Here is a 12513-nt window from a genome sequence, read left to right on the forward strand (position 1 = left end):
AGGTCTAATCATGAGAACAAAGCATCAGACAAATCCCAGCTGAGGGCATTCTACTAAACTCCTGACCCATACTTCTCAAAACTGTCAAGGTTACCAACAAAAAAGTCTGAGAAACGAATCTAAGGAACCGAAGAATATGTGATGACTAAATGTAATGTGGTATCACGGAATGGAAAATAGATATTAAATAAAAACTGAGGAAATCTGAATAAAGTGTGGACTTTAGTTAATAATGTATCAATATGATTTTTAGTTTTGGCAGGTGTAGGGTTTATGGGATCTCCCCTATACTCTTTCAGCAACTTTTCCATGAATCTAAAACCATTTTAAAATAAAGAGTTTAGTGTTTGCTTTGGCCGCACATATACTAAAATTGGAATGATACAGAGAAGATCAGCGTGAGCCCTGAGCAAGATGACATGCAAAGTCATGAAGCGTTCCATATTTTTGAGAAGGACAGATATCTTTCACTCATATGTGGATTTTGAGAAACTTAACAGAAGACTATGGGGGAAGGTAAGGGAAAAAAAATAGTTGCAAACAGAGAGGGAGGGAGGAAAACCATAAGAGACTCTTAAATACGGAGAAAAAAGTGAGGATTGATGGGGAGGGTGGGGGAGGGGGGAGAATGGGCGATGGGCATTGAGGAAGGCACTTGTTGGGATGAGCACTGGGTGTTGTATGTAGGTGATGAACCATGGGAATCTACTCCAAAAACCAAGAGCACACTTTATATACTTTATGTTACCCAATTTGACAATACATTATATTAAATAAAATAAAGTTATTAATAATAAGAAAAATATATAATTGTAGATACCTTTATTTTTAATAGTTGCTCCATTAATTTAATTCTGTGTTAGGCTTGACATTTTATATATTCATTGTGCACTTTGAAAGCACAGTCATCAACTTTCAAAATACATTATTACTGGTGATTGCTCCATTTACAGTTAGCAAGTCTACTTTGATTTCTTTCTATTAGTCCTCATCATTGATGCATAGCTCCATCATGGGAATCAAAACATCCTGTGTTTAGAACTTTTACTGAGCTACAGATCAAACCTTCTAGGATACCTTAGGCATTGATAACTTAGGCAAATATAAATTAATAACAAATCATAGAGAAGTTACTTTTCTTATTTAGATTTAGAGTATATAAGCTAGATCTATGAACACCTGTGGAAAGTACTAGCTATAGTATTGGTGGTATTATATTAATAAATAATTTTTAGTTAGTAGAGTACGCTTCCTTTTTTCTTTAGAGGAAGAGCCACTACAGATATTTTCTAAAGAACTAAATCAATTTTAGGTGGCTCTGTGCTTACCTATGAAAATTCTTATTGATAATTAAGGTCACTGAGATTGATATGGAAGAGGATAAGGTCTTAGTGCTTTAGGATAATGCCACTCTTCTTTTTATAGTAATAGTTGGATAAGAAAGGAAAACACTGAACTTCTTAAATAGTATCTCAAACCACTTATTTTTTTTTACTTGAACTTGATTTGGTTTTATGAATGCATTAATTTTAAAGCTGGCCCTTGACAAAATTAATTCAACAATTTTTTTTTGAGAATACTGATGACATACTAAATTCCAAGCTGGCAATGAAAATACCAAGATGAAAAAGGCTTTCAAAGGCACACTTTGAACTTTTTATAGTCTAAAGATAGTCATATAAATAATTAATCATTATGCAGTGTGGCAGTGCTGTAAAACAGATATGTATAATGTGCTGTAGAAGCACAGAAGAGGGAACAATTAATTCTAAATGGGAGGCATCCCAGAAATCTTATAGAGAAGATAAGGAAATGATATTCAAGCTATCTTTTGGTGAAAGGATATTGTTACTGATCATGATGATGATAAATGAAGATTCCAGTTATCAGAATAAAAAATAAACTCCAATTTTAATTTCTTCCTAAGTGTTTACTTAGTGCCAGGTGGCATGCTATGTTTTATATACATTACTGCTTTTGTTTTTCACCACAACTCCATAGGTATTACTAATATCAGCTTCATGGATAAGGAAATTGAGGTTCAGAGAAATTAATGAATATTCCTAAGTAGTTCAAAGATTGAGTCCAGCTTTGTTCTGCTACATTCTAATCCCTGTTCAAATGTGTTGGATATAATTTCCTTATATTGTCAAGTAAAGGCAACTGCATTTTAGGTATGCATTTCCCCTCTGAATATCATCAAGTAGTTTGGTGCTGCCAGAGTATATGGGAAGTGTATTATTTAGGAAGTTACAGTTGCAGGGAATAGAATATTTGTCTCAGAATTGCTTGAATCAGGGGTTAGCTAACTTTTTCTGTGAAGGTCTAGATAGTAAATACGTTAGGTCTTATAGGCCAGATAGTTGCAACTACTAAACTATGTCATTGTAGTGTTAAAGCAGCCATTGACTATAAGTGAGTGATTGTGACAGCGTGCTAATAAGACTTTATTTATGGACACTCAAATTTGAATTTAATATGCATTTATGTCACAAAATATTACTCTTTTAACTTTCAGTTATTTAAAATTGTAAAAACTATTCTTACTTAGCTCACTGGCTGTCCAAGAATAGGTAGCAGACTAGATTTGGCCTAAGTGCTATTTTACTCACCTCTGGTTTATATGATTGATGATGAAGATTTATTGGCTTATATAATTGTAGACCAGAAATAGGGTAATTTTTTTCAGTAATCCAGTGTTAGTAAGGAAGTTGGTGTCTTCCATGTCTCTATCCTAATTTTCACAGCATTAACTTTATCCTATGGTTTATTCCCAATTGGCAGCCAGATTAGCCAGGGTCTCCATGGGTCGTCCATATCTAGGGAAGACTTAGAGAGAAGACCTTTTCCAGAAACTCTTTCGAATTCTATTGAGCTTAATCCTAATCCCGTCAGGTTTCATCCCTCCCAGTCCACAGGAAACATGTTAAATCATCTACATTCACTAAATTTATTGCTCAGTTCTCAGTTTCATATTATTTGACCTATCAACATTTGATCTTTTCCCTTCCATGAAACTCTTTCTTTACTTCACTTCTAGTTTTGTTTCTGTTCTCTGGTTACTACTTCTTATTGTCTGGTGTTTTTCCTCATACCACCAGTTTCTGCATGTTGGATTCAGCCCCAGTCTTCAGTCTTTTGACTTTTCTCTATCTGTCTGTCTCTCTCTCTCACACACCCACACACACCCACACTCACACACACACTCTTATACTCCCTTCTCAAATAATTATCTCAAATCCAGGAAACCTAAGCTCTGGTTTTAACAGCTAGCACTTGAGTTGGACAGTCAGGTCTTTTTATTTCTGTACCTGTCACATCAGGGGGTTTTCTTCTGTAAAGTTCACAATATATCTGAATTAAGTCTTTAACTCAAGTTTGATGAGCAAATTCTAACTTCATAGACACAGTCCTGTCCTACTGTGGGGATGTCATACAGTTTAAAAGTGGCTTATGTACCGAGGGCATATGTATGTTCATGTTCATGTCCGCTTATTTGTGTAACATGCGATCTCACGCTTGGTAGGCCCAGAATGCAGCGCCAAATATTCCCCTCTTCCCCAGACTTTTTCTCTCACGGTTTTTCCTATCTCTGTAAATTGCAGATCCATTGTTTGGGTCCAAAATACTGGAATCACCCTGATTATTTCTTTATTTTTCTCTTCTGACAGTAGGTCCTCTCTGCTGTACATTCAAGATCTATCCAGAATCTGACTGCTGCTCACCACCTCCACTGCTCCCTTAGCCCAAGTGTTCATTCTTCTGGATTTTTGCAGTAGCCTCTGAATTGATTTCTGTCTGCTTCTGCTCTCTTTCCCCTGCAGTCCCCCCACCCATCATCTTAATGATTTCTTTGTTACAGGGGCACCTGGGTGGCTCAGTCGGTTAAACAACTAACTTCAGCTCAGGTCGTGATCTCATGGGAGTTTGAGCCCTGTGTCAGACTCTGTGCTGACAACTCAGAGCCTGGAGCCTGTCTTGGATTCTGTGTCTCTCTCGCTCTTTGTCTCTTCCCTGCTCGTACTCTGTCTCTCTTTTTCTCAAAAATAAATTAAAAAAAAAAGTTTAAAAAATGATTTCTTTGTTATAGAAGTTAACAGTAGAGATTTTTTTAAACCACACACTTTGAATTTTAGGATTGCAGTGTGACTTGGGGAAAGTCACTTTCCTTCCTTGAGTCTTAGTCTTCTATTTAAGGGGCACCTGGGTGGCTCAGTTGGTTAAGCGACCAACTCTTGATTTTGGCTCAGGTCATGATCTAGTATGTGAATTCGAGCCCTGCATCAGACTCCATGCTGACAGTGGGGAGTCCACTTGGGATATTCTCTCTCTCTCTCTCTCTCTCTCTTTCAAAATAGATACCTGCCTACCTTTGGATAATAAATAAATCTGGCTTATGTTCTTGGCCCTTCCTTTTGTACTAAAACCAACAATTCCACTCATACCTTCCAGTTCATGTCTGCCTTTGTTCACATTTAAGTGTACACAGTTCTTAGAGATTCATGCCTGGCCAGTAAAATGGACCAGAGTTTATACTTGAATAGTAAAAGTATTATATTGTATTTTATGTAGTTTTAATACCCGTCCCATGCCTTCTATTAGGGCAGTATATTTAAAGTTTCCAAAGGAGAAATAAAGGCAACCAACTTCAAAATTTTAATTCCTAAAATCTAATCTGTTATTTATACTAGCACAGTATTTAGCTGAGAAGACTAAAGATGGGCTTGGGTTACTAAATTTAAGGTCACTTAAATTGTTACATTTTCAGCTGTAATATTTTGATCCTGGGTTGAGAAGAAGAATCATTTAAAGTATCCCCTACTTACAGGAAAGAAAATATTTTTCTTGGAATGTTCAGATACTTGCTTAATAGACTTTCTCTAACTTAAATCCCTTAATAGAAATCACTGCATACTGAGTATCTCTATATGATTGGTATTTCTTTACCAGGACTGCTTTAGTGCTATAATAACACCTGAATTGAAAGCTATCTATCCTATGAAGTAAGCTCTCCAGTGACAGTTTGGCCTTTAAAATAATGGGAATAGGAAATCTACTAAGGTTTCTCAGTATTAAAGATACCCTGTTTTATATTACTTGCTGAGTTTAACTCAGTATGCATGTAAAAAAAAACAAAACACACAAATGTTCTTTGCTAGTTATCTCAAATCCAGGAAACCTAAGCTCTGGTTTTAACAGCTAGCACTTGAGTTGGACAGTCAGGTCTTTTTATTTCTGTACCTGTCACATCAGGGGGTTTTCTTCTGTAAAGTTCACAATATATCTGAATTAAGTCTTTAACTCAAGTTTGATGAGTAAATTCTAACTTCATAGACACAGTCCTGTCCTACTGTCTACACTCTGGAGTGAGGTAATGAGTCTTATGCAAATACCTTGACTTGCTTGACTACTGAAGGTCTTCTGTTTTGTCTGTAAATGTAGATGTGTCATGTGTGGGAGGTCTTACCTGTACTGAAGGAATTGTGTGTTAACCAAAGCAAAACCATTTTTAGTACTGAATGTCGTTACTGTCTTGCGATTTTAGGTAATGGTTTTGTTGGTCCCATAAGCATACCACAAACACTTTTAAAGAGGTTGAAATTTTTTCCTGTATCATTTTGGGGAAGTGGTGAATTTATTCTTTTTGAAAAATCTTTACTGTTTCCTTTTACTTGACAGTTAATCTCAACTCTTAAAATTAGTCTCCACTGAAGTAAGGCATGGTGGGTTATAAGGTTGTAGTCTTAGGGAAGTGAACTGCTCAAATTTACTGCAATGTATTTCTGATTTTATTTTGAAAATTTAGGAAGTTAAAACATTATAGGTTATGGTGGTATCAAAATTGGTGATTTTTTGGTCTTAATATTCATTGGTTCGCTATCTCAAAATTAGGTCTTAAACCATTTCTTGCCTGTACTTTTCCTGTGGATTATTTTATTGCTACCCTGACCTTCTGAAGATCATCCAAATTTAATACTATTTGAAGTCTAGTTTTTTATTTATTTTTTGCCTCTTATTGTTTAGGAAGACCCTGCTGCTGACAGAAATGGCTATGTTTTATTCATATTACTTCTCACATACTTTAAGAGCATATTTTGATGTTAAAACAGAAATTTGATGTGTGTGTATATATATATTTTTATCCACATAGAAAGTCAGAAAAATGAATATTTAAGACCTTCCTGAATATGAATGTTGCTCATTGTCATTGATTTCCAAGTAAAGGAAAAGAAAAACACTTGCATAAAAAAATTAATTACTAGGAAGGAAAATTGACTAGCACTGTATTTGCACATCCTGTCTTAAGATGCCATATATTTCTAGTATAGTTTTCTATTTTTGATAAAATGAATATATTCCACAATAATTTAGGACTGCATAATATTTTCTTTCTTTCTTTTCTTTTTTTTTTTTTTTACTCTCTTGAAAGACTGAGTTTGTTTGACCTGTAAAATTTTCCACAGTCTGAATTTTGTTGATTGTGTGCTCAGGAACAACATTTTCGTCTGTCCTTTGTTTTAAAAATCCTGAAAGCTGACAGATTCTGAGGTTTGACCAGACTCAGGTTTGACTGAGAACCGTAGCTGTGCTCCTGTCACCAGGAAGCATATAATGTCTGGTGTTTATTCTTCTTTAGTGTTATTACTCATTGATGTTCAGTGCCTCTCGAGCTGTTCCTTCATTGCAAGTTATTAAATGGTGATGTTCTGATTTTTTCTTGCTTCCCTTTTATTGTCTGGAATGATTTTAGAGCAGATCTCTCTTGTGTACTCTTGGGCTACACGTACAGTTCATATAGGAAATGTAGGATAAATTATTTAATTCCTCTTTTCTCAGATTTCAAGATAATGAACTGGGTTTATCATGCTAAGAAGGTGACCAATTAGTGTCGCGTTGTTCTTTTTAGACATCCTTGTGATCTCATGTCAGTGAGAGCTTCTTTTCTGAGTCTTTTTGATATGACCCTAGTTGTACATTGTCTTTCATAGCTTCCTTACAACTGGATATGTCAGGATGGTACAGGTTCATTCGTGCATATCCTTTGCTAAGCCAGCTAGGTGTTTTTTTTTTTAAATTTAACTAAAATTTTTTAAATATTTATTTTTGAAAGAGAGAGAGAGAGAGAGAGAGACAGACAGACAGAGAGACAGAGAGACAGAGTACCAGAGGCAAAGGGGCAGAGAGAGAGAGGGAGACAAAGAATCCGAAGCAGGCTTCACACTCCGAGCTATCGGCACAGAGCCCATTGTGGGGCTTGAACCCATAAACTGTGAGATCATGACTTGAGCCAAAGTTAGACGCTTACCCAACGGAGCCACCCAGGCACCCCTAACTAAAATATTTTTAAAGTAAACTCTACACCCAACACAAGACTTTAGCTCACGGCCCCAAGATCAGGAGTCACATGCTCTACCCACTGAGGCAGCCAGGTACCCCTAACCAGCTTGTTCTTTAAGAAGTACTGGTTTGCCTTCATGGAGAATGGCATTCCAAGGTCACAATCTGGGTGCTACGACTGGTCGTTGGCACTCAAGGTGTTTTTAGTGGACAGAACTAGGGTATACCTGTGACTTATAATATTGTACTTACATTTCCAATGTAGATTCAGTACTACAGAATTTTTACTTCTGTACATTTTTATATCCATAATTCCTTTCTTCCACACTGAGAATTCTGGTTCTCGAGGAGACAGTAACATTAGAGTATCCCATAATTATTCGTTTATCCCTCTTTAGAAGACAGTGGTCTCAGAATATTATTGCCACCAGTTTTGATGACTGAAATCAGTTAATTTTTTGTTGTTTTTTAATGCTTCCTCCAGCCCCCTCCCAAATTTTTTATGATAGTCCGGCATCTGTATTGCCAGATCCTATAGCCGTTACGTTCTATAATCTCCCCATTTAAAAACTCTCACTTAGTCATTTAGTCTTAATTTTACAATCATTTATATATATAAGGACTCACCACCAGTCCTTATTTTGATGTCTCTCCTGTTGCTTTGGTTGCCTGTAGCTAGTTCTCTAGACGAGCCAGGACAAGTTCATGGGAACAGTATTCACGGAGGTTTTGCATGTTGATAACAGTTTATCTTCACTCTTTATACTAAAAGGTTAGTTTTACTGCATGTAAAGTCTTTGGCTCAAGTTTTCTTTCTTTGTGTATTTTAAATCTATTATTTTCTTTTATAAATCATGTGATGCTTTTGTCTAAACGCCCAAGAGATTTTTTTTTTCTTTTTTCTCTAAAGTTCAGTAATTTTAGTACAAAATGTCTCGGTGCATTGGTCTAAGTTGATTTTCTCAAGTACACAGGGTGCTCTTGCAGTATGTGGTTTCAGATGTACTGTACGTACACACATGTGTGTGTGAGAATGTATACATATTTGTACACACATATAACTATATATCACACATAACACTTACACTTTTTTTTCTGGAAAAACTTTCTTGTATTACAGTTTTAAATATTTGTTTTGTTCTTTCACTTTGGTTTTCTCCTTTAGGGGCTTCTTTTTTAAATTTTTAAAATTTTTTGTTATGCTTTTATGTTATGCTTTGCCTAATCTCTGATATGTGTCACCTTCTTAAATCCTTTTTAATGTCTCTTTTTTAAATTTGTTAAAGATTTTCTTCCTTTTTACTTTCTGTTTCTTTAAGATTTTTTGTTACATTTATTTGGGCTTGTTTTCTTATAGTTTAGTCTTCGGCACTGAAATGATTTTTGTTTTATTTCTAGTTCTTTCTGTCTCCTCGTTTCTGAGTTTTTCTGATTCTGATTTATATTGCCTTTTCATGTATTATGTAATTTTCTTATTATCTCTCATAAGACCTATAAAGGTAGTTTTATTTAGTAAAACATATAGTCCAGGGGATTATTTGACATACTTTGTACAAATAAATAGCTATAATTAATATAGACTTTGCTTTAAATCTTTAAACCAAGACTTCTATACTAAAATCTGTGAGTGGGGGTGCTTGGGTGGCTTAGTTGGTTAAGCATCCGACTTTGGTTCAGGTCATGATCTCACAGTTCATGGGTTCAAGCCCTGTGTTGGGCTCTGTGCTGACAGCCAGTCAGATCCTGGAGCCTGTCTTCAGATTCTGTGTCTCCCTCTCTCTCTCTGACCTTCCCCTGCTCAAACTGTCTCCCTCTCTCTCTCTCTCAAAAATAAAGTAAAACATTTAAAAAAATTTAAAAAACTAAAGTAAAATCTGTGAGTGAACTTTAGAGTTGGTAAAATTATTCATTACGTGTGAAGAAGAGTGTATAGTATAGGGGTGAGGGAAAAAACACCTTGAGTTTCTTTAGAATTCCAGAGGGAAATGTAAACTGTCCACAAAAAAAAAATATATATATATATATATATATATACACACATATATATATATATATACACATATATATAGGTAAAAACCTTTCATTTATATAGGAAAATGTCCCGAAATATTTTAGTGATTGAGATTACAAGAAGTGAAAACAAATGATAGATATTGTTTTGAGCTGCACATGGCACCACAGAAGATATTCCATCAGTTCATTATCTGTTTGCTTATGCTCTTTCTCCTTTTATGTAGATGGAGGGAGCGAGGAGCCACCGGATCGAAGACAGTCAAGTGTAGACTCTCGCCAAAGCCGCTCTGGGCAAGGTATCTTTTCATTAAATTTATTATTAAAATGAAAAAGACAAGATATTAGTTATTCCTTTCTAGTACTTAATCTGAGGGTTGGGGTTTCCCTTGGGTCTAGTTTGGATATTCTAGTTTTTCCTTTATGGCTTTAAATGTTACAGTCTAAGTTCCGTGATGTCATTTATTCAAGATAAAATGAAAACTAGTCTCATCTTTTTTAAAATGGTAATACCTTAATAAGGTTTTAAGTAATTTTGGTGCATTGTGATACATGTCTGGATATCACTTTTGGAATATAACCAAAAGTAAATTTTTAACAGTTAAATTTGTATCCACACACTGGCTTTTTAAAATGTCATCAATGCAGGGCACCTGGGTGGCTCATTTGGTTAAGTGTCTGACTTGGGCTCAGGTCACCATCTTGTGGGTTCGAGCCCCCATTAAGCTCTGTGCTAACAGTTCAGAACCTGGAACCTGCTTCGGATTCTGTGTCTCCCTCTCTCTCTGCCCCTCCCCTGCTTGAGCTGTCAGTCTCTCCCTCAAAAATAAATTAAAAAACAAATTTCACCAATGCATATTTGTTGTCTTAGATCTCTCAGAAAAAATAGTTTTTGTTTATAATTGCCATCTAAAATTGGGATTTTCTTAATTATTTTCCTTTTCTGTTGAAAATTTATTATGTGCTTTAGACTGGGTTTTTTGAAGTGACAATTTCCAAACGAGGTAAAAATATCCTGTATCTTCAGAAAAGCCTTCTCTAATTAACTTATTTAAAATTGCATTAACTTATTTAAATAACACTTATCATCTCTTTATATATTTTATTTTCTCTGTTCAAAACTAGAATAAATATTCCATGATTACAGAGATTCTTGTTTTGTTCATTGCTGTATTTCCTGTGCCAAGAATAAGTACCTGGTATATAGTAGTTACTAAATAAGTACTGCTGAATGAATGAAGTGGTCTCTAAGAAAATGAGACGGAGAATTGAGAATCTGTCTATGGCCATACCACCCTGAACGCGCCCGATCTCGGCTGATCTTGGAAGCTAAGCAGGCTTAGCTGTGTGGTTAGTACTTGGATGGGAGAACTGAGAATCCAAACTGATAAATATATTATAAAATCTCAGGCAGTCATTAGTGTGTGTGATTTTTAGAGAATCTTTACTTATAAATAAAATAAAGCTTAGTGTTACAAATGTATGGTGTTTTAATCTTATAAAAGCTCCCGATTTGTTTATTTCATAATCCTGTTTCCTTTTTTCTCCACGCTTGCTCTCCCAAGTTTTAGAGTTGTGCTATTTTTATAAAATTGCTCGTTGAAGAATAAAAAGGAATAAAATATGCAAGTTGATTTGGAAATTTGAACTTACACTAGTACTTATTCATTTTTAGTTAATATGCATGTTATTATGCCAGGCATTTCTAATTTTTTTATTTTTTCCCCCTTAAACAGAACCTGAGAAAGAACTTAAAAGAACTTGAGAAAATGAATTATAGTACACAAATATATCAAATCAACACATTGTACACCTTAAACTTTCATAATTTCAATTATATCTCAATAAACCTGTGGAGGGGGAAGGAAAGAAAATGAACTTGTATACAAGAGACCCTAAAAATATTAGTAGAAATTAATTTTTAAAAGTATACTAACTTCTGTTAAATATTATAATTTGTTTTTAATATTATAATTTATATTAAATGTCACAGATACAGATGTGAGAAATTATTCATTTACTTATACTCCCTGAGCTGTGTCAGTTTAAGTATTTTTTAAATCAGTGAGTATAGTTGAATTTTAATAACAACAGCTGAATTTAGTATGAACTTAGTAACAACAAAATCAATGATCTCCAGGTTCTTGAATACAGCTACCTGATCTCAATTAGAAATGACCAGAAATGGCATCATCATCAGAGTTAACTAATAGTTAAAGTGTTTCTTAACCTTCTCGAAGATTTTGTTGACAGTATCTCTTCATTCAAAAGATGGAAATAAAAAATACAAAGCCATTTAGAACGAGCTGAATGAGAGTCTATCTTAATGAGGATGAAGAGATGGGATGAATACCCCCTTCTACTTTTATTCCTACCAGAAACCTGCTAAAAGATCAGTAAAGGGTGATTTGCAAAAAGCAAACATCGACATACTGTTGGAAACTAGAGAGTTTATGAATAATTAAAAACTGAACCCTAAACTTAGTAACAGAGAAAGGCGAGAAAACCAGCTGATTTACCTTCCAGAAAAAAACCTCAAGAATGGTAGCATGTGGAAATGGAGGCAAAAGGAAGATTGGTGGAAAGTCTGTTGAAGAAGCACTTGATTCCTGAGACCTCTTCCACAAAATTACCTAACCACTCTGCTGGGCAAGTGCCCAGCTCGCTGCTCTTAACCTTGGCAAAGCCCATACGTTTATTTTTGGAATAAAATAGTGTTTCTAGACTGGGAGACACCTACCAGGCATAGTTGAAGGCAGTCCTGTACTGAAAATAGGACAGTGGGAGACTTCAGTTGTCTTTATTCTGCTGGCCACCAGAGTGCTGGCAGTTAGGCTGTCATATTTCAGGCAGGAGGTTGGCATAGTCTTTTCTGAAGATTCTGACTAAAAAGAAAGACACGAAATGTAGTCCTCAGAGATTCCTTAAATAAACAATTTAGATAGATCATTCTATGTATCAAAGCTCTCAATTAGCTGTCTAGTCCTCTTAAATATTAGCAGCTGGCCAAGGGTTACTAGATATTTGAGGAAACCCTCTAATGTAAGAAATAGATTAAAATAAACAGAATAAAGCAACTTTGTGAATACAGAGAATTTACAGAGAAAAATAATGGAACTCAGAGGAATAAATAAGATATGTAAGCGTTTTTTTGTTTGTTTTGTT

At 35.0% G+C, this 12513-nt stretch overlaps 1 protein-coding gene and 1 non-coding gene across 2 annotated transcripts in view; both read left to right on the forward strand.

Moving 5' to 3' along the window:
* The window catches only part of TANC2 (tetratricopeptide repeat, ankyrin repeat and coiled-coil containing 2), a 365001-nt gene that overhangs the window by 103781 nt on the left and 248707 nt on the right, over positions 1-12513 (forward strand). Inside the window, exon 3 of the mRNA XM_029927266.1 lies at positions 9576-9647. Coding sequence (XP_029783126.1) covers positions 9576-9647 — 72 coding nt within the window. The remainder of the gene's footprint in view (positions 1-9575; positions 9648-12513) is intronic.
* LOC115283079 lies at positions 346-449 on the forward strand. Its single transcript, XR_003904899.1, has one exon. It is a non-coding gene; the product is annotated as a U6 spliceosomal RNA (small nuclear RNA).

The sequence above is a fragment of the Suricata suricatta genome, chromosome 17 (genome assembly GCF_006229205.1).
Source record: "Suricata suricatta isolate VVHF042 chromosome 17, meerkat_22Aug2017_6uvM2_HiC, whole genome shotgun sequence".
NCBI classification, from domain to species: domain Eukaryota; kingdom Metazoa; phylum Chordata; class Mammalia; order Carnivora; family Herpestidae; genus Suricata; species Suricata suricatta.